This window comes from Cimex lectularius, unplaced genomic scaffold (assembly GCF_000648675.2).
Source record: "Cimex lectularius strain Harlan isolate CLEC.00 unplaced genomic scaffold, Clec_2.1 scaffold86, whole genome shotgun sequence".
In the NCBI taxonomy this organism is placed as follows: domain Eukaryota; kingdom Metazoa; phylum Arthropoda; class Insecta; order Hemiptera; family Cimicidae; genus Cimex; species Cimex lectularius.
This window is the reverse complement of record NW_019392763.1, coordinates 664,323-691,195: the sequence shown is the minus strand read 5'-3', so window position 1 is coordinate 691,195 and position 26,873 is coordinate 664,323. Positions and strand designations below refer to the sequence as shown.

Here is a 26,873-nt window from a genome sequence, read left to right as displayed (position 1 = left end):
ATATGGTGTGTGTCAACATGAAAATGATTGTAGGTTGAATGTAGGGTTAAGGTCCTTACTTGCCCGGCCGACCATCTGTACCGCCCTCACGCCCTTCCTGAAGGTTGCCACTGCTCATCCACAAACACACAAGAATGTTAGTCACTCCCAAATTTGTACAATTATTCATTGCACAAAACTAAAGACAATTTTCGGTGAATGATACATGGTCATGTGTAATATCATTTTAAAATAAATAAAAAAACAAAATGTTTAAACAAAAAACTCCTTAAATGCTCAGAATTATATTTCACTTTCGTTTTAAGGGTTTTTTTTTTGTTTACAAGTCGTGTTAATGTATGTTTTTTGATCAAACCCATTCCTTAAAACTTGCCAGAATTGGTTATTTTTCCCTGTAGAGTTATCTCAATTATAATTGAGCGTTGTTATTCACACAAGATTTTTGTCATTGCTGAAAGTTAGTAAAAATATCAGGAATACGATGAATAAAAAATTTTTAAACGTCAAGGATATATTGGTGTAGGTTCGGTAAGGATTTTTTTTTAGATCTACTATAAGTTATATGAAAAAAATAAATTTGAAATTGAACTATATAAATAAATGAATCATTCAAAGAGCAAGATCTCATACTGTGAAAAGCGCCTGAAAAAAATACCCTATGGTTTGATATGAGGCATAATTATTAAAATTTATTGAACCAAATTAATTTACATCTACAATACCAGCAGAACAAATTAAACTTTTTCGATATGTAAAACAAAAGCTGATATAATTAAGCCAGATAAAGAATATTCACCATGCGAGTATGCAGAAGCATGTTACTGCAAGATTTTTAAAAGGCGATTGATTTAGTGAAATTCATAACAAAAATTTTACTTAGTAGCTTGGTGATTAAACTGCCTTGACCAAGTAATTTAAAGGATTAATATTAAAATAATTCAAGTTTAAAATTAATTATAAAAATCCGTGAATTGATTATATTAATCAGCATGTGCAATATGATAATAAAACATACCAAAGAAATGATCTTAATAAAAAAATTTCATAGATTTTATTTTTAAACTACCATAGTTAAAATTTATATTATTACTCATTGAAATATTCGGTTTTGCTCTCTTCCACAACATACATTAAACAAATATGCTTAAATTCAGCTCCAAATATTTCTAGAAATAATAAAATAAATTTTTTCTTGGGGTGGAAATGGTTTTGTTATTAAATTATTAAGTTTTATTTGTTGATGTAATAAAATAAAACATCCTATTAAAATTTTTTAAAATTAAATAAAGTTTGCATATAACATGCTATTAATCATTTAAGAATTATTGCAAAAAATGATTATAAATATTCGTCTATTTTATGATGTGTAAACAATCCCCGAGCATTATTCAAAGCCAGCTTTGCCTTAAAAATAAATCTAAACAAAATGGAGACATTAAAAAAGGTAAATAAACCAAATTGAAATATAACCTAATAAAATAACTTTCATGAAGGACTTGAGCATTAATTAATGATTATTTGGAGATCATGTGGTTTAGAAAAATATTTTCTTTATTGTGCCACCGTTCTGATCTTTATTGAGATCTTCAGGGCTCAAAGTGTGTTTTGTGTGTAGATCACGGTTGAGTGTCGCGTTCAGAGTGTCATTAATTAATTATTTTATTTTTTATGGCAACAGATTGGAATAGAAACCCACTTGAGTTTACCCAAATTTAATTCTTAACTTCATTATTTGTTAATTTATAAAAGTATTTAATTTTTTTTATTGTTCTTGATAGTTGTATATCTGACAATATAATAATTTTGATAAAGTTTTTTCAAATTATTATCTGAGTAAGCAACTGAATTTATGACTTTTTCTTTTTATGTGATACATGTTTTTCTTTTTCATACTTAAAAAAATAAATAAAAAATAAAATAAAAGGGAAACTAAATTAATAGATTTGTTGTTTCTGACATTATTGATACAGGTTTTGCTTAATAATGATTGTTGAAAAAAAAAATTGCAAGGGGGAATCATAAGTTTATTTAATTTAAAAAAATAATAATAATAAAATAAAATAAAAAATAAGTCTACAGACATCAGCAACCAAAGGCAAAGCCGGCTAAGTACGGCAAAAGCTAGCGGGCTCACTCTACAATAGGACAAGAAATGACTTAAAGGAATTGCATGGCAGGCAATTTGCGAACGGCAGTTATATGTTGCTCCCTACCATCTATATAACTCTGGTTAAGGTCCCCTTTGACCATTCCGGTCTGCATCATCAACATTCCAACATCTGCAAAAACATCCAAGTCACTTCCCACATTATAATCCGGCTCTAAACAAAACAGCAGAGTGGAAACACTTTGTCGCATTAAGAATTCTACGACGATCTACGTGTGAATTTATCAAAAATACACATCAACAAAAAATTAAACAAAATTAAAACTAATGTTCCTTTTTCAAACTAAAAACAATATAAATCATGGGGCGGGAGAAACCATCTTTCTCGCTACTTTAAATTCAACATCTAAATTTTTTTTAATCAAGTAACTAAGTGCATTTCATCCTGTAATAAACAGGTACGAAAGAAAACTAAAGTGCCGTCTGAAAACAAATCAAACTTGCATAGTTTACACTTTGATGTGCAATTTTCAATCTATTTGAATGTTAAATTTTTTACAAATTCACTAACACTCTACTATAACACTTCAGTTATGCCTTTATTGAAATATTAAAAAAATGTGATATTCTAATAAAATGGCACAGATTTTGCAAAGACAATAAAAAGTCTATTAGTTTAGCTAAGAAAATGCCAAACTGAAATATAAAATCTGTGACCTGAATTTTTATAATATATAAATTTTTTATATTAATGTTTATTTCTTACTGCAAAATCTGCCTGTATCATAAACTGACAAAATAAAAAACAAAACTATTTAAATAAATACTGAGTACAATATTAAATTTATACCGATTGTTATTTGCATTTAATGCCAATATTGAATAATTATTAATTTATCAATTATATAAATATGGGAATTTTTTTAACCATTTCAATTGTTTGCAACCATGTCAGGTCAAAAATTTTATCCCGGATTTATCTAAAAATAAATAATTGTATATAAAAAGTCAGGGATAAGGCAAATTTGAAAGAAAAATTCTCAGTTCCTTCAACCTTTGGAAGAATCTCTTTCATCAAAATTTTGAAACTATTTTTACTAATTACACAGCCATTAAATATAAAATCTACTTACAATATTAAAAATTATGAGGTAAAATGGATGGATAGTATTTTTTATTGTAAGTAGAAATTGATTTTTTTTTAAACTACGTTAATTATTAGAAATAGTTTATAAAGTTCTGATGAATATATTATTTCTTGAAAGCTTGACAAAGGAACTGAGCGTTTTTCATTATTTCAAATTCGCAGTGATTTTCTATATACAATTATAATATCAAGGCTGATGTAAATCAATGTGAAAAGAAATGTGCAGGACAAATGTATAGAATGCCAATGAAATGACTAAATAAAAAGTCTAAAACTGTGATAAATAATAGTCATCAATAAAGGAAACAGGGGAATGAACAACTCCTAAATATTCATAAGAATTTAAATATTACAATTTAGTATAATAAGATACTTCTGAAAAAAAAGTAAGAACAGATAAAATTAGTTTATCAATAGATTTATCAACACAATAAATAAAATTTTTATTTAAAAATTGCCATTTCAGAAAATCACCTGCCAACCTAATAAAATTAACTGTTACGGTTGAGTACATCCAAGAATGCAAAATCCTGCATGTTATAATTAGTTAATCGTTAAAACAAAAATCGTAGAAAAATTATTAATTATTAATTTTCTGTAAACTATTGAGATTATTTTTAGGAGTTTTTTTTTTCTGGAGAAGGAGTGGTTAGTTAATTTGTTGAATGCCCATGCCCACTTCTGCTTTATTGGAATGGTCAGTTGATTTAAAAAAACAAAAAAACAATTTGAATGTCTTGTATTCAGACTTACCAATATTCCACTATACATAGTTGATTTTTTTAAAAACAAATTTTCTTCAATAAAAATCATTACAATTCAAAAGTCAATATAGCAAGCGAATTATTGGTAATATCAAAAATAAACAAAATTAAAATATATTTTAAGGATTTTTTTGTTTCTTTTTTTTTAAATATTAAATCTACAAGAATTGTAATATGTACACCAAGCATACCTCAAAGAAAGGTACACAGCAACTTATATTCTACGATAGAATAGGAAACAATTTAACAAACAAAAACAGTGAGTTGCACTTTTTTTTACAATGAAATCTCTTTAAATATGAAAGGTGCATTTTAAATGCAAAAGTAAACTACATCATCCACCAAAAATAAAGGACTAGTAATAAAATCATATGCAGCATACATAGCCAGAAGTAGACTAGAGGTTTAAGATTTTTTTTTAATCAAATGTATATATATGTATAATATATATAATTTCAGAGAGAAAAATAAAATAAATAAAAAGAAGAAATAAACGCACTGAATTAAAAATGCATTAATAGTGGTCTACATACATTTTTTTAATTTTTTAATTTTTTAATATTTTTTAACTATGTAGCTAAAAATTGCAGGTGCTATAAGTTGCCTTTTTAATCAATGGTGATTCAAGTTGTCTTAACAAAGAGACCATGTTCAAATTCTGCTCCAATAATCGTTTTTAGAATCAGTTTTTTTTTCCTGATAAATTAATATAAAATTATGTTTATTATTTGGGTTGCATTTTAAAAATCAAAAAGCAAACTTTTCAGTGGCATATTTATGAAAAATATTAGATTTAGTAAATTTAATGCAATGATTTTTTTTAATCTGTCATATTGTTTTTTAAATTTCTCTACTCAAGTTAAAAAAAAAGAAAAAAAAGAAACTAGTGAAAAGTGAAAACTTGATTTTTTAAACACTAAGCCACATAATATATGTATAACTTGCACTGAACAGAATTATTGAACATGGAATAAATTATTGGTTTGAAGAGCATAACAAAAAATGAAAATTAAAACAAAATAAAATAAAATAATTGAACAAAATACCAACATGAATATATATATTTTTTTTGTAATTTGTAAGCTATAACAAATAGAACAATTTAAAGTTTGCACATTATGATTTTATTATATTCAAAAGTAATTATTCATATGTTTTCTTTTCAAACAACGCATAGGAGAAAATGTGGGTAGAAAGTACTTCGCTTGGCATCTTTGAAAATGCATTGTTTTTTAAAATAAAATATTAAATACAAAACTACTGATTTAAAGCAAAGATTTTATTGTTTTTTTTTTTCACTTAAAATATTGTGACCTTGTAAATTTTGAAATACAAATAATTTTATTTTAAAAAAAATATTAAAACAATAAAAAAAATTGTAAAGCGTTTACTTACAGTTTTTGCATTTACACTTCTTAATTAGTGTTTCATCTTTAATATCATCGTGACACGCTTTACAGTAAAACCACGCCCTAAAAAAAAAAAAATTCCATGTTTTTATATATTTTTCAAATGAATCGTCAACGATGGCGATACCTCTTCACTTCGTCAGCGGACTGCGCTATAAAGAATCCCTGAGTGTTTGCCGATATTTTTGCACCGCGTGGATTTATAGATATTTTGCTATCGCTTCCGTCTTCCCCTTTTATTTCGATTGCCAGGAGAAGCAATTTAAGTTTGGTAAAGCAAAGCCTAAGGAATAACATATAATTAAAACGCTTTGTCAAAGAAAAAAATGTTAATCCTGCTGAAAATTACACAATTATGAACAATGAACATAAAGTATCAACAAATCGGTATCAAAAATAATTCTAATTAAATAAATTCTAAAATTATTTACATTCAAGCGAAAGTCTGTTAAAATTATTATAAACTGTAATATTTTAAAATATTTACAACTAAGGTTTTAAAATTTTAAAATGTATAATGCAAAAACAATAATTTCACATAATATTTTCATAATAATTGACAATAAAAAATCATTTTATATAATAAAACATTAAAAAACAAATATTAACACATATAATAAAATTGTATACAAACATTCAAGAGTAAAAAACACACATGCGTTACAAGGATGATACATGCATTGAAAAAAATTCCTGTATTTTCCTCTTCCTTCAATAATGCAAAGAAAGACGGATGAAAAATAATAGAGAAAGAAAATTGTACTAAGGATTTGATTTATGGAATACATGTGATTAATGAGTGTTGTTTATTAAATTATTAGTGAAAGTCGAAAATCCAAATACGGACAAATACTGCTAATAATTTCCTTAACAATGTTAAATCCATGCAATTTATTATATCAATTAAAAGCATGTTTTATTGTTTTTATGTTGATAACTAAATATGAAAACTTTTCACTAAGGGTCGTGCGATTGATTGTACTCTACAAATGCTTCATGGCAGATATTGGTAAAGGTTAAGGTTTTTCAAGTGCCTTTTTATTAAAAATTTAAAATAATACTAAATAAATTAGTTTATGCACTTTCAATCAATTTAATTTAAAAAAAATTAATTAAAGGTATCAACGAGAATTTTTACAAAGCTTATTGTACTTACAGCTTATTGCTAACAGAACCAGCATTAGCAATAGTGTTAAATAATACATAAAATTTTAATTTAAAAAGAAATTTACTTGCAAGAGCCTGACCATCTCAGTTATATCATTGTGACCTAAATTTGTATTTTAAACGATTATTTTTGTAAAATTGTGCAGAATGTGTTTAAAAAAAAAATATTTTAGAGATTTATAATTGTAAAAAGAAGTGCATGAGTAGATTAATGATTTTTGCCATGTGTACCAAAATCTGTTAGGAAGCGTTAAATAATAAATGCTCCAACTAAAATGCACACCGTCAGAACACTAAAAATTATTTAAACAATTATTGATCGGATTGGGAGAGTGATTAGTCCAACATTGAACTCCAAACGACCGGCGATTTTGTAATTAATTTTTTTAAACTGACATGAAAAACTCGCCCAATCCTTCTAATTTAAAAAAAAAAAAAAAAAAAAAGTTTTAAAAATATCAACATGTATTCTTTCTATCGGAAGAAGGAAGGGAACTTACTCGCTGGCTTGCGGGAAGGTCATGCCAGTAAATGAGGGGGACAGTGTCTCTGTGTACATCTCACAACCAGTTCCCTGAAGGTAATCGTTCTGCCATGCCTGAGTGTCTGGTGACTGAAATCCATTCAAAGTCCAAATTGACAGAATTCTTAATAACCAAAACTAATCTTGGTCGTCAGTTTTACACCCACAGATTTAAAAAGAAAATAATTAAAAAATGAAATAAATGATTGGAATTGAATAATGAATGAGTAAAATGGAATACTGATAAAATTAAACTTTAAAAAATAATCATCCTTACGAAAAAAAAAAAAAATTACCAACGTAAAAACATAAACTTTATAAGGGTTTTCCTAAAATCTGAATATACACTTTTGTAAAAATTGATTGTTGTACATTTTCAAGACTTTGAATGGTTTTAGTTCTCACCTTAGCCCTACAAACTCACATTTAAACTTAGCAGCTCCAATTTAAGTCTTGGAAGAAAACAGTACAAAAAAGAAAAGAAAAACAAAAAGAAAATGCAGTCATTTATTTTTGAAGTGACTGTAATGTTATTTTCAAAATCGAATAGAAATACCATGTCCTAGTGAAAAATAATTTAAATAGGTTAAACTAACCTTTACAAAATACAACATGGTTTTTACTCAATTTTGAACATAAAATTATGCAAACATACATAAAACAATCACTTATCGCATATAGAATTATCTTTTCAGGGCATAAGACAGTTTTTTAATTTTTAAAATTCATACAGAATATAACAGGTGTTGACATATAAAGAACATCCAAGAAATTATAGCCATGTCTAACATATATAAGCATATTTGCAATGAACTGAAGCGACAGGGTAGTTACAAAAGTATCCCGACATTCCAAATTTTTGGCAAACAATGTGATGAACCAGTGGAAGACATAGTTGGCTGGTATATAAAACAGTCAACAGAAAATAAACAGAGGACAAGATTTAAGGTTTGCAGTATCAGCGATAGCAAAGTGTAGTGACACAATACATATGAGCAGCAAAGTGACGCATCTATTAACAAACATTTGGAATGATTTAAAGTCTTGCAGTCCAGTTTGTTTTTGAAATTTTATGACGGTGCATTTGTTCCTTTGAAGAATTATTTTAAATCTGCGTTAATTTAAAATTACAAGGGTGTCAAAATACAAACAAAAGGGTACAAATGGGTAATTATATTGCAAAATCTATATTAAACACAAATCCAACTTACTTAGGGAGGAATATGAAAACCACTAATAGCAAATATTTATTACACAATAAAACCACAAAATCATGAAGGATTGCTCGTGTCAAATCCACAGGCTACAGCAGCAATGAAAAGGATCTCAAAATCATTCCAACCGCTTGAACAGATGAAGCGCCACAATGTGACTTCACTGATGACTTACTCTGTGGCCTGTGCGAATGGCATCCCAATGAATGTAGGACTTAATGATTCTGTGTACATTTCCATTCCTGTCCCTCGCAGATAATCATTCTGCCAAGCTTGCATGTCTACTGCTTGAGCACATCGTGCATTCTATAAAATCTTCTTTGTTAGCTATGTTTTGTTCATTTAATTGTTTTACCGATCAAAGATTAATTATATTCTATAAACTGAGTTTGATTTTAAAACCCCAAAAGGGCTTAAAAATAAAAATAAATATACAAACCACCAAGTATAATCAGGATATTTGCCCAAACCGTACAATAAATTGTTATAAATCAAAAATAATCAATGAACCAAATCTACATGACACATGAAGTGTAATGATGAATATGTAAAACATGAGTACAATGTGCACAGGCATACTCACAGTTTTAAAAGATCTCATCGCAAAAAGATTTGCCATCATTGTAGAAAAGCCAGGTGCAAGACAGCTTTGAGCTATGAAGCCGAGTTTCAACTCGGCCAAACATATCACATCATCACCCTGTTTCCAGTCCCACGACGGGATGTTTAACAAATAGGCCTGGAAATAAACATGACAAATTTACTTATAATACAAAATGACAGGAATTGAGCAACAAACTTAAAAATCATAAAACATTTTAGTCAAATGTGTGAAGTGACGAACAAGTAGGTCGGTCATCTCTGATTGTCCTGATCATACATTAAAAAAATATTTCACTTCCTGGGCTGTTTTTAAATATATAATTATAATCAATCTAATTATATTGGAAATAATTGCCCCGATCTTCCTACTCTTGCTAGATTTGTTTTTCTACAAATCACCATTACACACTTTCTTGTTGAATTTATTGGCTCTGTATAGAGAGCATGTAGGAACCCATGCTTAAACATTGAGTATTTGAGTCACCTTTTCCCTTTTTAGAGTAAACAGGACGGTTTTACTGGATATAATACTGATAAATATCTCGTTTTGTGTTACCTTTTGGGTATAATGAAAGTGAATGAATTTATTAGTGTGAATGTGTAATGTGAGAGGGCTGATGGTGAAATGTAACCCAGTAATAACCCCAGTACCAACCCTACTTAGATTAGTTATAATACGGATGATATATAAATAGGGAAAAATAAGAGAGTACGAGTAAAAACTGGATGTGTCGGAGCTAAAATGACCTAGCTTGACTTTTGCGATAAGACCAAGATCTGACCCAGACCCGATTCTGTACACATAAATATGTACATATATGTGCAAAATTGAGCTTATATAAATCAATAATCAGCAATTTCACCAATAGATTTCAGAATTTAAGATTCATCGATAATACTGATAAAACCCTTTCACCTCTTCTTATTTTTCAAACTTATAAAAGGGCACAATTTAATAAAATAAGGCTCAGGTCAACTACTAAAGATGAGGAAATATCAAATTAGTCTAACAAAACTAGCTAAAATAGGCTGACCAGGATGATGAGGGGCAATCAAGCCACAAACTTAGAAAATTTTGATAGTTTATATTAACCTCGATAATTCTTAGGCAATAGAATAAACATTTTTATATTGTCACAGTATTATTTTTAATATATTATAATTAATTAAGGTTTTTAGTTGAGATAAAAAAGTCAATGGCACGAGCGGGATTCGAACCCACGATCTTTGGCTTGATACGCCACTGCTCTACCACTTGAGCTATTGTGACCTCGATCCACTCGGACACCAACTTCCCATCTCAACCCCACCTTTTGAATTTTCCCTCCTTTTTGCCATTTTTCAAATGTCGTGTAATCGGATTGGATTCTCGATGACAAATGAAATGGCCACGGAGAGCTTTAGTGAAGTATACTTCATTACATGACATTTGAAAAATGGCAAAAAGGAGGGAAAATTCAAAAGGTTGAGATGGGAAGTTGGTCCGAGTGGATCGAGGTCACGATAACTTAAGTGGTAGAGCAGCGGCATATCAAGCCAAAGATCGTGGGTTCGAATCCCGCTCGTGCCATTGACTTTTTTATCTCAACTAAAAACCTTAATTAATTATAATATATTAATTAGTCAAGTGGACCACGAAATTAGTGAATTATTTTTAATATAAAACCACCCTATTAGCAATCAAGCTGCTGATGCTGAAACGGGACTGACATCCTATCCAATTGAAACAGGCAGACCAAAATAACCGGTAACGACCCAATTTCATGTTCATCGCACCACAGACAAATAAACATTTTTAAAATTAATCTACTCACTTTATTGTGGTACTGCATTAGCTGAATTATAACCCGGATGTCATCAGAATAATTCTTGATCGATATTACCCTCATGATATTGGCAGCATCTTCGGCATCTGGGTCTTGGCAGTATTTATTAGCCAGGACCAAGCATGCATCAGCTTCATGTACCTATGGAAGACCCAGTTCATGTGAGAAAAACGTTTTTCTCATAATCATTACTATATTAACATTAAAATTAATTATTCATTGCTGAAATATAAAGGAAGTGCCTTATAAAAAAAATTAAATTTATTTAAATAATTAAAAAAGAACAGTAAAATTAAGCACTTCCATTTTTAATTTAACTATTAATTATAGCACTCAAATATCAAATAATTTAATTTTTTAATTTACAAATGCAAATAAATTAAACTAAATCTATCAATTAATAAACACAAATATTTTTTTCTAAACTAAAGGAAAGCTTTTTTGAGTCCTTATTTACAAAAGATCTCATCGAGTTCTCAAGTTTAAATACGATGTACCAAGAATTTGTGCATCAAGAGATCTTATGTTACTGCATAAAAAAATAATAAACAAACAAAAAGTCTATGGTTTTTTAGCAGCCATGCTTTTTGAATATTGTGTTTTTTGAAAAAAATACAACATATATTTATATTTTTTTTAATCGTTTAAAGGGTTTTGTTGTAGTGTTGAATCAATGATCAATGGCTTTTTTTTTTCTGAATGGAATGCAATGATTTTATGGATGTACTGTTTTGTTTGTACTATTTTTTTTTTAATTTTTGTATAAAGAAGGATGATTATGATTTAAAGTAAGATTGGGTGTAACTGTGCCAATCAGGATTAAATTTAAAATATTTTGCACCGTTGTAAGTGTAAAAAGAACAACCCTTAACACCTCAGGTACTCTTAAATGTGATTTATTTACAGCTCAGTTCCAATTATTTACTGTTTACTAATTTTTTAATATTTTACTAATTTTTGAAAAATGTAAAAGTATTTAAGTAATGTTAATTGGATGGAAATATGAGTGTAGAGATGAGAAATGTACAAGAAGGAAATTGGGTGTTGTGGCCATTAGGTCCATTTTAAATTTTTTTTCTTAAAAAAACGCTATGGGCTATGCTGGGCTTTGAACTTGCTGCATCGGATGCCACTCAGATATACTCAGACCATGTACAGATGAGTATTTTGCCGCTCAATTAGATTCTTGCCTTTGAAGGCGATGAGCAAAACACAAAACTGCTTAAAAAGTTATAAACTCATCATTAGGATTTAAAAAAAAAAAATCATGAATCTTTGAAGTAAAAATTATATGGAATACAGTTAAATAGTCCATCTTCTTTTTATTTTTCTTTCCGTAAATTGTAAGGAAATAAAGAAAATTTCCAAATCCAAGAAGATACAAATTTTGAAATATTTTAAAAAGAACATTTGATATATATACTTTGAACTGTTAAGTCCCACAGGTCTGTTTCACAGACTTCTAAGAAATAACTTTACACGAAATGCGATGCAGAAGCTTGAGGGACGAGATATCATGACCTGAAATTCTGGCATGAAATTTATGTGGATTTTTGACAAGCGTAAAACCAATAGTTGTGCCCAAACTAGCTTAAAAATATACGACTCAGAGATGTACCTGAGGCATTTAGGGTTAATTTAGTAAAAAACAAAGATATTTAATATTAACAAAAAAAAAAAATATTAACCAAAAATTTAATTAATTAATTTATAATTCTATTATGTTCAAATGTTTAGAGACAATTATGTGGGGACAGCTAAATAAATTTTTAAATATAGTGCTTATGTATTTAAAAATATATAAAATATGATTAAAACTTAATGCTAAATAGAAAATAATCGTGCTTTTCATTAAAAAAAAAAAATTAACATCCCTGAATAATAAAACAGAAAAAAGGCTGGTATTTGTATATCAGAAAATGATGCGTTTTATAAATAAAAAAACAATTTTTGTATTGTCTACTAGGGAATTTTGTGAGTTGTGATTAATTTTAGCTATTTATTATAGTAAGTACAATAATGGTTTTATAAAATCAACCAAAGTATTTGATGAGTAAAATTATAATAATGTTATATTGGATTTTGAACATATGCATAAAATGGTACCTAAAGTAATCTGTTATGATTTTACAAGTGCCTCTACGCATCTACACATGTCTAAATAAAAAAAAAAATCATGCTTTTAATAAAGAAAGAGAATAAAATAACTTACTATTAGTGAAATTGTAATGTTAAAACTTACCAATGCAGACATAGGTTCCTTAAATGACTAATACTTTCAAAATTTTTGGGAAAGAAATTTGCCTTTTGTTTGTAAAAATTAGATAAGTTTGCACAGCAGTTTTATAATTTTTTTTTATTAAGGTCCTAAGGCTACCTATGTTTTTAATTTTCATTAGATCATAGTGCTATGAGTTACCTAACTACACCTATTGTGTGGGCTTTGAACTAATTGGTTAGGAAATCCTAAAACTAATAAAGAAAAAATTATTATATCAAAAGATATAAATTTCCAAAATATTAAAAAAGAAAAAAATTGATTTATCCCGAGTGAGTTGAATTATTAAATAATTAACTCAGTAAGAGCAATAGCCATTTCATTGCATTAATTATTATTTTAAATAATTTAAAAGTTGTCAAATAACACCTTGTTTTAAAATTTTATATTTTAGAACGATATTTTCTATTTGGTGACTTACCTTAACTCTTTGAAGGTCTATGGGGTTCATTATAGAGCCTTGGAAGAATTCGACTGTTGTAAAGTGTCTCTTGAAAAGTCCTTCCAGCTCCAAGTCTGGTGGTTTCCTATTTAGTGTGACGAGAAGAAGATGTATATAAAACACAAAAATAAAAGAAAAAAAAAATCCTACGACGGCATATCCTAAATTCGCCGTTTTTCATGCGAAGACAAAATAAAAATCGGTCCCATATCATTGAAAATAAATTTAAGGCTTTGTCACACAGCCCTGATGGTAAATTTATTTTCATTTACATGGTACCCGGGCAAGCAGCTAACGTGCCGTTGCTATTGTTCTCTCTTTCTTGACCTGAAGTTACCTTCACACGTTCTAAGTCTACAGCATTCATCATCGTTCCCTGAAAAAACTCCACTGTTGTGTAGTGGCGTTTTAGAAGGCCTTCAAGCTCCAAATCAGGTTCCTTTCTGTAAGTTTAACCCAAATTCGAAAGAAAAAAATTGCCAATTGTTCTACAATAAAAATTTGGAAATATTTTTTTTTTAAATTTTGCTTTTTAAATTCTTTACGTATTACCTGAATAATCTAACAAATCAATTGATCAGAATGTTTAATCTAAATAATGCATTTTTTTAAAGTAATCATAGCTCTTAGTCAAACTGAGCCATTTCACAAGTTGACCAGTTGAAAAGTTCTCATCTCTTATTGGTCGCATATAATATTACTTGCACTATTAAAATATAACACAATAATTTTAAAAAAAATTAGAATTAAAGAAATATATTTTTCTTCAATCCAGTGTGCTTTCTTATTCATTTGAAAATGTGTAAACAGTCAAATTTTTAACTACTGACTTTCATTTTTTTATAATTACACTAATAATTAAATTGTACAGACTAAATCAGAAATATATGTTTTCCAAGCGTAATGATCATATCTGAGTAATTTTTAAATAATTATCTTTTTCTTTACGACTTAGTCGTAACGTGATATAACTGAACTCAATGCGTCTTACTAATATAAAACTGATTCGTTCTCACCTGTGAAGGAAGACGACTTCGACGTCGACATCCTCTCTATCTTCGTGTAAAAAATCCTTAAGGAAATGAGATACCGATTCATATGTTATATGCCCGCATACAACAATATGCCTGAAATTATAAAAGAATTTATTGGAAAAATTGTACATTTAAAAGAAGTTTTACATTTTTTTCTTGTTTCTTTTGCTCAAAAAATATTTTAAATTTGTGCATATTCATAGATCTTGTTTTGTAATCCAGTTATCTAAGCAAAAACTTTTAAAATTCTATATTTTTTATTGAAAAATTGACATTTTTTTAATAATGGCAAGAAAGAATTTAAGCAATTTGTTATTAATAGATATACATATATATATTTTTTTCAAATAAATTAAAGTGAACTAGTCTATCATCAGTTGTGCAACTATCAAGCATTTGATCCATTCCAAAACACATGCAGTACAAACTTGTCTATTTTATGCTAAAAATCAATGTATCTTTAAATAAAATCAATATTAATTATCAATATTGTCAATCTAAAATATCATTTTTTTTATACAAGTTGGTTGTAAAATTAAAAGTGACTGACCTGGAGATATGAACCTATATATCATAAGTAAATAAAAAATTTAACGAAACATTGATTAAATATATCCATTAGTATTTTAATTAAAAATTAAGCCTTATTATTAATGTTAATAAATAATTTAATAAAAGCGCATTAAACTGAAAGTACATATTTCCTGTACGAAGTCACTTGTTAGTAACTACGACAAGTGTTTAGTAATGAAATATCGTGCATAAAGAAGTCTAAAAAGTTTTGAAGTTAAAAGACATGCAAAGTTTTTAATAATTTTATAAAATCAATGTTGTGGGTGGTTATTTGTGAGTTTAATATGAATATTGTCTTAACAAATTGGGAACAACAAATTGGGAGAGTGCACATATAATTTTTTTTTTTAAATTAATTAGCGTAACTTGCAGAAAAATAAAGATTAACATTAACAACAAAGAGTAAGCTTCCGAAAGTTGGTTATTCAAAAATTCATTGTTGTATTCATTTGTGTGTGAATTTTTTTTTTTAAATTTATTACGAGAGTCTGAAAAATTGTCATGTTGAATATGAAAGTACCACGAAAAGAGATTTTATAGTTGAAATGGAATAAAGCATTCACCTAAAGATATAATAAATAGATGCAAGGAAAAGTTTATTATATAAATTCTTTTTTGTTTTAAATAAGTAGAGGACATTTTCAATGGTTTTAAATACAAATAAAATTTTAAAGAAACTAAAATGTATTTCACACTCACACACACAAATTAGCACACAGAAAGGGGATACAAATATTACAACATCGAATAATGGATTTGCAGAACATGTTAGAACATTTTATGTATTCGTAATATAAGAAAAAAAATATGTATGCTGCTTAAATAAGTAAACAATTCATAATTTAGAACTATCATTTCAGTTTCATGTTAATTAGAAAAAAAAACAATCCTGTTTTTATTAATAAATAAACATGTTTGGAATCAATTTTAATGTAGGAAAACCAAAAGGAAAACAAATGATGAGGAAAAAGAAACTTTGAAGGTTTGTGTATTAATTTATAAATAAATTTAGTCCAATGCCAAAAAATGATACAACATTTATAAACAATATTGAGTTGCAAACTAAAAATTAAATGCCTAGAAATGAATGTGGAAACATTTAAAAGAATAACCAACAATGCTTTATCTCTAAGTTGCTTCACATTTCACAAGAACTTTGTTTAATCTCTTTTCTCACCTTCGTCCCCGTTCGTTCTTCAGTGTCCCTCCATACTTTGGTCTAGTTCCGATCAGATCTATGATCTCAGGTATACAACTGGCGAATATCGCCTAAATGCAAACCAACAATTGGTTCCAAAACTTGTTTCATATTTTTATGAGTAGTTTTTATGATTATGTATTTATTTAAAAAAAAGTATATTTTTTTATAAAGGGAAATTCTATTATTTACTTTTATTAATAATTTAATTGTATTAGTGCCGTGTGAGGGGGAGAACATTTCCTACTTTTAACAACATTTTAATGGAATCCCTTTTTATTTTTATTCAAAAGTAGAACATGTTAAGTTTTAAATAATGTATGCAAATATATTTTTTAAAAAATTTAATATTACATATACAATTCTTATATTATAAATGCATACATTAAATTTTTTATATGGGAATCCCAAATTGTTGTTGAAATTGAAATGATAGATTTTAATAATATTTGTAATCATTGTTAAAGATTTAAAGTTTAATTGGGCTGTTAAAGTAAAAGCGTTACATTTATTTTCAGGAGGAGGATAGGAATGATTGATGACAAAAATTTAAATTTGTTTTAAAATATTAACAATTTTTCCCTAAAGTTGTTCAGTGTTTTCGAGTATTTGATTTTTTTTATAAAATAAAATTGTGATGGTGATGAATTAGTCGAACACAGATTTTAGAAAGAAATTAAAAGGCACACACCTTTAAGAAACAAGGCTTGTTTCCGTTACCAGTAAAAGATGTTATATTAACAGCAACACACACATACACAACCACACCCAGAAATAAAATGCATAATTAGATGTGACTAATTTCGCTTAAAGATTTAAAAATTATTTTTCATTATCAAAAATAAAATAATACTGTGTTAAGGAGCCAATGTTTCTTGGTGCCATTCAATTTTTAAAAAAGTTCGCTTGCCAGTTAATCCCTATATGTGTGTATGTGTATGTCTAATATGCAAGCAGTTTTAGTTATTTGGTTTCTATTAGTGTTTTTTTATTTAAATAATTTATTTTCAAAGTGTTAAATATTAAAATTTAGAAAAAGGAAAGAATAATTGTTATTAAAATTAGAAACATTGTGTAATAATTTCAGCATTAGTATTGATTAATGAAGTTTTAATAAATGAATGTGTGAATTGAGTACACTTTTATTTAGAGGGAAATGTAGGTAAGTTGGTTTGCTGATTTACAAGTGCCGATTATGCCGATGTTTTCATGATTTCCAGTTTCATTTTAATGTTTGCAATCAAAATCACACCAAAAATATACAATAGAAATGATCTAGGTGGGGTGAGTATGTAAATTCATTTTTTATAAATGATAGTTCTCACAGATTTCTTTATAATTCGTTAAATACTTTGACTAGCAAATTAATAGAAATGATGAATGTTAATTTTTTTTTGTAAATGATGGTTTTACTCACAGATTTAAAATTAAATTATTAAAATTAAATCTGTGAGTAGAACCATTTACAAAAAGTAAACCTGCTTACTCACCCCACTTAATTTTTCTTTCTATTAATTTGCTAGATAAAGTAATTAATGGATTATAAAAAATCTGCGAGTAGATCATTTACAAAAAGTGAAAAATACACAATGGTTTCAACAATCCTTGAGTCCATCCAACACACGATAAAAACAAACTGAAATAATTTAAAAAAATCTAAATTTCCCCTTTTCGTATTGAAACTGTCAACTCTTCCTCGATCATCCCAAACGAGATTACAAAAATACTAGATCAGATCTGCAAGTTGAGTGTGACGGATGTAAAAAAAAGCTGGTGCATTTCTACAATAACTGGAGAGTTGGAATGTATTATTAACTTTTATGAAAGGGTATGGGGTTTTTTTTTTTTTTTTTTTAAATTGATATGAAAATATTTCTTGCATTATGTACTTTGGAGGAAACCTGAGGAAAACTAAACGCATTCGTGTCTAACTATTGCATGCCACCAAGAAACATTTCAGCTAAACAGCTATAATAAGCTAATGTGGATGAAACTCCTCCACATTCTCATAAACAGAAGGTAAAAGTCAATTACGTTGAAGGAACACCAATTTGAAGTTTTTAAATGAAGAAACAAGTTGAAGAGTTAAAACACCAATAAAAAAAAAATAAATAAACAAATAGAAAAAGAAAATGTACATAAATAAAGGAAGCTTAAAAGGTGGCATTTTTTAAAATAATATTTTCTTTATTATATTAAATAATAATTTTCATAAATACCATTTGATAAGTTAACTCATATTATATTTGTTACTGTGTCGAGTTTCATCCGTGTAATGTATACCTTTTCAAATTGTGTCAGTTTATTATTAAATTTCAAAGCACCATCAGTTTTTGCATTTAATGATACACTTTTGACAGTTGTAATTTAAAAAATTTAAAAGTACAATCATACAGTTTGATGCATAAAGATTGACTTCCCTTCTTTGAGAATCAATTTTAAGAAAGGAGAATGTGGAAAAGTTTCATCGACTAATTTCCATATAATTTTTAATATGCCAAATCAATGTCTGAACGTTTCTTTTGGTTTCCAAAAGAATATGCATTTTTTTTTTTTTGATGGGGAATTAAATTATTAGAAAATAAAATTATATTACACATGTCAATATTGTTTGCATCTACAATGAAAATAATTATAAAAGTATTACTTAAAAGCGGTTTAAGTGAGCACGAATATCAAAAATATTATCAAATTCTTTTTGGCTACGATTTGGCTACCTCCGTCTCTCTCGTTTGTATTCGCCACCGTACTTGGAGCGATTTGCTGCGAGTTCAGTGATTTCGGGAATCCAGCTAGCCATCACAGCCTATGCAGGAAAATACTTGTACACAATTTATACGTTCCTCATGCTGCTAATGTGTTTTCTTTTACTTTTTTGTTTTTAATAAAAAGTTAACTTTTTGAAACTTTTAAAATTCCAGTGCAAATTTATAACAGTTAACCATTTTTTTTTACAATCAATTAAAAATACTTTTGAATATATAAGATAGAATAATAAATAAATAACAAAAACCTGTTGAACTCAGTTCAACTTAAAGTGCATTTCATTATTTTGAAAGCTTTTAGTGATTACCCCTGTCATAACGTTATTACATGGTATTATATTCCAAAATAACGTTACGAAGTACATTTATTTATTTTAAAATGACAACTATTTCATTAAAATTTTTATTCTTTTGTTATTTTACATTATGACTCTACAATTAAAAAAAAAGAATAATTTTGAACGTACTTAATTTTAAGCTACAAGCATGGGTGAATGAATGTACTTTTTTGTCCTACAGTTTTGTTAGTAGCGATTAAGAGCTTACACATTTATTTCTATTATATATATATATTTTTTTTTAAATTTTAATCAAAGCTTCCTAAACATTTCGGCACTTTAAACTATTTATTTTGTCATGCAGTACAGTAAGCAAACTTTCTACATGATAAAACAAAAACACAAGAGAAAAAATTAATAACATAAAATTCACAGAAGAAAGCTTTACACATATTTCGTGGCAGTGAATGTCTTTTAGATCATAATTACCTTGCTTTATACAACTATATTATCCTTTATACAGGACGACTGTTAAAAATAACTTTTAAAGAGCCTAATGTGAGTTTTCGAGTGTATGAGGCAAGTTTTCAATCGCTCATTTACGGGAGGTGGGTCTTGTATTGAAATAACTGGATGTTTTGTGTTTTGATAAAAGAATCAAACGGGAAATGTCACTGTAGTGTCGTTAATTGAAATGAAGTTGGCATAAAGCAGAAATCGCTGATCCCCATAGGTCAAATCAATAGGTACAATTAAAATAAAATTATTTTTATGTATACTTTAATTTTTTTTTTTTAATATTTCATTCAACACATTTTTATGCAATTTGTAACTGGCCATTTTGTGTCTGCACTGGGTTGGTCTATAAGACTAAATTCAGATAATAACAGAACCACAATAAAGTGAGTCAATTAATTTAACGCTTAATTGGACAATTTCTACACGTTGTGGATAGACTTGACATTTGTTCGTTACCGATCATTTTGTGTTTTGGCATTTCCTCATTTTCTGTATGTTTGTCTTAGTCTGACAGACCAACCCAGTGAGGATAGATGATAAAATTGCAGAGAAATCTCACTGTTTAACAAATTTTTATGTCACTATTCCATATATTTAAAACAATAAAAGCTATGATAAAATTTTTGATAAGAAGACAAAAATGCAAGTTAAAATGTGTTATTTTTTCAATTTTTGTTTATGTTTTAACTGATAGTTAAATTTGACCTTTGGTTCAGACAGGAATGCCATAGATTCATGCTTGTTAAATTTTCTTTCGTTCTTTTTTTAAAATTTATTTTTTATTTGTAAAGTGGAAGTTGTTCTTACACTCACGCCCATACTAAATATTTGCTGCCATTGCACTTAATTAAAATATAGAAGAAACAATACAATTAAACATTGACTAAGCAGTTCATAGGATCAAGATCTTTGTAGCTAGCAAATAGCAAATGCAGCTTATAATTAATTTATATATTATATTAACTGTAATATCTAGTGTATACTAGACATTTTTACACACACATATTGGTGGCAGCAAATATAAATCTACCTCTTTCCATGTTCCCTTTTGAATTCACCACTGTATTTTGAGCGAGTCCCTACAAGTTCTATTATCTCAGGGATGCTACTGGCAAATATTGCCTATGAAAAATAACACCATGCTTATTAGTAAACAATACGTGATTTTCTTAAGATACAAACAAAATCATATACAAATGATGTAACTATGCATAATACTTAAACCTAAAGAAGAAAAGTGTGAACATTTGTGCGCACTATATTGTAAAGATTAACTTATTAACAATATCTTATTATTGCAATATTTAACAAAAAAAAAAAACTATCGATAGTTTATTAAAATAACATAAATATTACTTACCACCCAAACACAAGTCGTTTGATTTTATCTTGTATAAGAAGTTTTTAAAGCTGGAAAATATTTTACACAGTATTTCTAAAACTATTGGCACACAAAATATCTCAGATTCAGTTAGTTATGATACTTTCAAAATGAACATATTACAAAGATACAAATACTTTAAAAAAAAAAATGTCCACACATTTTTCTTCTTTTTCTAAAAGTTTAACTTTTCAAAATGTGTTATTAACTACTGTCTACAAATCTAAATTAAAACTAATTCTAAAGTAAGAATTACATGCTTACAACCCTTCAGAGTGCATGAGTCTAGGATCTGACCTCTGAAAACATGAGATTTACTGCTAAATTGAAGCAGAATAGGTCGCATCATGAATTTGCAAGTTGAGAAATCAGAGAAAAAAAAGATTCGGAAGCGTGCTATTTGAAACAAATCAAGTGTTGCGTTTTTTATGGTTATTTGAATTCATGCGAAAATATTTTCCTACAGAATAAGCTAATTCTATTGATTTGGCTATTAAACATCTTCCATTTATTTTAGGGAAGATTTATTTACAAATTTACATTATATGATCGTACATTGTTTTTATTTCCATTTGACATTATTCGGACTCATTACTGATCTTTTTTCTTTACACATGTTATAAAAATGTGATTTAAGTTTATAATTTAACTGAAAAAAACAACTACTCAATTATTATTAAATACTTAAAAAAAACAAGCTATTAATTTTATAATTACCATACAAGAAATTGGTTTGGATTGTATGAGGTGGCAACTGTGTACTATGTTCAGTTTATAATTCAAAATCAAACTAATTAGACATTTACTAATTATATTAATACGTTTATTAACATTCTGAGTTACTGAAATTATTAATTATATAAATTATCAGTGAATATATAATAAAAATGGGTGTATATTGTGCAGTGTGTATTTTCAAATAAAACTTTCTACGTATAACACTAATCATATGTTATGAAATAATGTGACATTGTATAGTGCTGTTTTTTTTTTTATATAAATCAGAATAATGAAGAAAACGAAATATTTTTCTAATGCATTAATTGTAATATGAATATGACCACATGGATTAAAATTGTTCTTAAACAATCATGTTTGTACATCGATTTGAGACATTTAATCAATTTTGTCTTAAATTTTATGAGACAAAAGAATTTTTTACATTTTTAATTTGCCCATGTTATTTCATTGATTGTAAACTATCAGCTTTGAATATGTAATTTTTTTAAATTTATTTATTTTCTTTGTGTATAGGATGAATCAATGTAGTGCACGTTTACAATTTTAAGCTGTCTTAAAAAAACAAGCATCAAAAGTGAAATTTAAAAAAAAAAAAAATTTCTTTACAGATTGATCTCACCAAACACTGTTTTACAATGTCAGATAGTATGTAAAATTGTAAACTGATAATAATTACAATTAATTAAGGTTTTTAGTTGAGATAAAAAAAGTCAATGGTACGAGCGGGATTCGAACCCACGATCTTCGGCTAGATACGCCACTGCTCTACCACTTGAGCTATCGTGACCTTGATCCACTCGGACACCAACTTCCCATCTCAACCCCATTCGCCATTTTCAAATGTCGTGTAATCGGATCCCGCTCGTGCCATTGACTTTTTTTATCTCAACTAAAAACCTTAATTAATTGTAATATATTAATTGTTCAAACGAAATTAGTGAATTTAATGATTTAAAATGAAGTATACTTCACTAAAGCTCTTCGTGGCCATTTCATTTATCGCCGAGAATCCCATCCGATTACACGACATTTGAAAAATGGCAAAAAGGAGAGAAAATTCAAAAGGTGGGGTTGACATGGGAAGTTGGTGTCCGAGTGGATCGAGGTCACGATAGCTCAAGTGGTACAGCAGCGGCGTATCTAGCCGAAGATCGTGGGTTCGAATCCCGCTCGTGCCATTGACTTTTTTTATCTCAACTAAAAACCTTAATTAATTGTAATATATTAATTGGTCAAACTGACCACGAAATTAGTGAATTTACTGATAATAATGTTTAAATAATTTTGTCACTTGCATATTTTAACGATTTTATGGAGTAATTGTAATACAGTTAATAAAGGAGTTGAGCGTTACTCAGTATTCCTAATAATTAATAAAAACAAAATAAAGAAAATAACCAAGCATTCATTCATTATTTAGTTTTCAAAGAAACTAGGTTTAGCTAAAAGTGCCTGATTAGCACATGCAAGTGACGTTATTTTAAGCTTTTTTTTCTACTTTATTGGAGGTGAAAACATTAAATTAAAAAAGATCCCTTTTTCACACAGACTCATTCTGTCCACACACATTATTATTTTTTTAAATTTGTATCCTAATAAGTTTGTAGGCGTACAATTTAACAAATAAAGTTGAATTTAACATGTATGCATTAATTAAAAAAAAAATTATGAGGATTATGTATTTGGCGGTATTGTTCAGGGTGATCAGTGAGTCGATGGACAATAGCAGCTGGATCGAATCCAACTATTTCTAGTCTACTGTTTTTATTCAAAATGTTTTAGGTATAAATATCAGGTATGATAAAAATGTTGACTTTTATTTATTTTTGTTGTAAAACGTGAATGAATGGAGAAAACTTGTTCATCGAATTCTGTATGAATTATTTAGCATATATCTATACAGTACGTATATAGATAAAAAAGTTAAGCAAATATAAATCCAGTTTTTGTTAATTTTTAGTATTATGTTTTTAGTTAACAAATCAGCGTTTAAAAAAAGTATAGTATTTACCAAGCTTGAAGCCATTTGATTGAATTTTATTAAAAAGATAAATAAAATAATAATGTAAAAATTAGGTGTTAGCGTTTGTTAAGCAAAGGTTTATATATGATTTTAAGCCACCTTTGATGTTCACATCAGGAGGAAAATAAATGTAGGCTCTTAGAAAATTAAATAGAAAAGATACTTTAAAGGAGAGAAAGGCTACATATAGGCCTAGAAATAGAAAAAGGATAGTTTGGTAAAGAAAGTTTGTCAAGAAAGTGATATGAGAGCAGTTAACACATTATATATCTTAAAGTTAACCAGCAAGGATTGGAATTTCTTCCAAGAGAACCCTCAATTAAAGCTAAATAATTATTTTAACGGGACCCTAAATGGTTCCTGTACTAGCATGATCAATTTACATTTAAATATAAATTCTAAGTCACTTTTTAAACATGATAGAATTTATTCTATTAAGTTATTTATTTTTTAATCGAATTAGACAAAAATGATTAAATTCTATCATGTTTGCAACAATTTATTTTATACTACTAATAAAATCAAATTATTATTATTATTATTATTGTAAAAAATAAAACTTACCAAACCAACAAGTAGAAAGAACACTAAAAAAGTTCTACCGAGGATTGTCTGGCAATATACATCACCATACCCTACAGTAGACATGGTAACTATTAGGAAGTAGACACATGTCCAATATGAAAGTTGCTGAGGATTTGCAAAGTCCATCGGATCCCCAGAATTTTCCAGCTGGAATTGTAAATTTTCATCGGTTAGTTTTTTTCCCCTGAACCGATCAGTGATCTCAAAATTTGAGAAATTTCATAAAAGACCAAAAGAGATATTCACCAAGTGAATAATCCCTGCTGCTGTAAGCCACACTGATATGAAAATAGAAACAAGCTGAGCGAGGCGAATTGAGCTTGATGTTTTTAAGATGTTTAGGTACTGAAGTATATCTGGAACAGTCATTAGCCTTAAGGCTCGAAGGAACCTCAGACCTGTAAATAAAATATGAATTTACTATACATTAAATTGGACAATATATATTTAAAAAAAAATCCAGTAAAATTGAATAAAATTTACAAGTCCAAACAATTTCATAATTTTCAATCTTACCTATCCATGTTCTGTCTAAATATATTGATACAAATGACGGAGGTATCGTAAAATAGTCAACGAACGAGTACATCTCCAACATAAACCACAATTTATCACTTGCTGCTATAAACTAAAATAAAACAATCGTTTAACGACATGGAGTCAAAATTTTGACAAAATTTTTAGGCACAAGAGTACTTACACGTATAAAAAAGTAGACCATAAAAAATATATTGAAAGCTAAATCTATTTGCTGAGTAACATTGTTGCTCCAATTTTGGCACCTCTCTACCTCTTCACTGAAAAACAACAGTGCAATTAATTATTAATAATTTTTTTTTAAATTCATTTCATTGGGTCAAGTTAAAAACATATTATTAAAGAGTTTCAATAATTTTAAATCATAGGGAAAGAAAATCTCCATTTATAAATAAAGAATATAATTTGTTATTTTCATTTGGCAACTTGTCCATTATTCATTTTAACATTTCTGCTAATGACACTGGCATTTGGTTTATAACAATTTTAAATTATTCAATGCAAACAACGATATTTCTAAATTCATAGCAATTATGTGCAAAATAAATAAATCATTTATGGAAGCTTTAAATTTAAAGTAATTGCTAAATTCAGGATAAGTTTCAATTGTTGAAATGGGTACACTGTTCATAAAACAATTCATTTAAATGTTAAAAATCCAAATTTTTTACCAAAAAATATGTTTGTGAATATACAAGTTGAATTGGATGAGTTTACATTTTATGATCTAAATGTAAGCATGTAAATTTTTAGAAAGATTGTGGAGAGTTGTGTAAGAAAAAATCTTGGATTAATTGTAAAATATTTTATAAAATAAAAAATTTAGCCCAACTACATACTCTTCTTAGAGGTATCAACTGACTTTTCTTATATATGCTAAAACTTAATTTTTCATATTTAAGCAAGACACTCTCGCCTGAATACAAACTTCCCAAAATTAAGGTGGTTGAAGTAATAAATGCTAAATTTTCCTGTTAGGAAAAGCAAAATTCATTAGCCAATGATTTCACTTTGTGTTATCTATACTGTTTTTTATATTGGCCGTTTGGTCAAGGCATTTTGAAAGTATTGGCCCTTATAATCTACAAGGAACTTGAAAATTCAAACGGAATTTTTTGACTTATTCTTATTGTATTATAATAATCAAAAGTTGCCCTCTAATAATTTATTTTAGTACTTGAAACAATTGTTTTTACTCCTTCAGGGTCATTGTTACCAAAGTCTACTTTATATCAAGTACAACTTAAAAGATCTGTTGTGGATTTGACCCTTCTTTATTTACAAACTGTCTGAGATTCCTCATTGCTTATTTCTTTAGATAATGCTGTGCTGTTTTCTGAGGAGGCTGTGCCATTCACAGGCTAATGAATCTCAGTCACAAAGGACATGTTTCAATGTTTCTGCTTCTTCATGACAGGGGCAGCAGATTTCTGTCTGTTTTAAATTTTTTTAATATAGTAATTTGAATCCCTGGTCAGAATGGTCAGTATAAAGACCTATTATTTTCTTATTTTCATTAATTCTTGCTTCTTAAGATGTTTGTTTTCCTGGTTGAGATCATGAAGAATTTCTTCGATTATTTTGTACCCGGTGAATTCACCAAGATTCATCAGTGTGACGTCATTTTTTCTACGTCCATTTGGTCACTTCTGCTTTTAGCATGACAATTTGTGGTTGTGGCCCAAAGGGGGTGTCAGCTTATTTGTTGCCTTCAGTTCCGTCATTTCCTGGTACTCACATCAGAGTTATCCAGTTTCAT

At 28.0% G+C, this 26,873-nt stretch overlaps 1 protein-coding gene across 31 annotated transcripts in view; it reads right to left on the bottom strand.

Moving 5' to 3' along the window:
* The window catches only part of LOC106664000 (calcium-activated potassium channel slowpoke), a 163,841-nt gene that overhangs the window by 16,105 nt on the left and 120,863 nt on the right, over positions 1–26,873 (bottom strand). For 6 of the 31 annotated variants that reach the window (XM_024227447.1, XM_024227453.1, XM_024227459.1 and 3 more), the window contains exons 3-15: positions 25,278–25,374; positions 25,094–25,205; positions 24,824–24,975; positions 24,557–24,724; positions 16,265–16,356; positions 14,497–14,607; positions 13,460–13,565; positions 10,749–10,901; positions 8,915–9,070; positions 8,507–8,637; positions 5,555–5,710; positions 5,414–5,490; positions 60–110 (exon numbers count right to left, since the gene is read on the bottom strand). In XM_024227447.1, the coding sequence (XP_024083215.1) occupies positions 60–110; positions 5,414–5,490; positions 5,555–5,710; positions 8,507–8,637; positions 8,915–9,070; positions 10,749–10,901; positions 13,460–13,565; positions 14,497–14,607; positions 16,265–16,356; positions 24,557–24,724; positions 24,824–24,975; positions 25,094–25,205; positions 25,278–25,374 (1,562 nt within the window). Of the gene's footprint in view, positions 1–59; positions 111–2,213; positions 2,280–5,413; positions 5,491–5,554; positions 5,711–7,094; positions 7,208–8,506; positions 8,638–8,914; positions 9,071–10,748; positions 10,902–13,459; positions 13,566–13,817; positions 13,924–14,496; positions 14,608–16,264; positions 16,357–19,002; positions 19,092–20,877; positions 20,970–24,556; positions 24,725–24,823; positions 24,976–25,093; positions 25,206–25,277; positions 25,375–26,873 lie in introns of all 31 variants that reach the window. The other 25 variants (XM_024227448.1, XM_024227469.1, XM_024227464.1 and 22 more) reach the window with 14 other exon arrangements.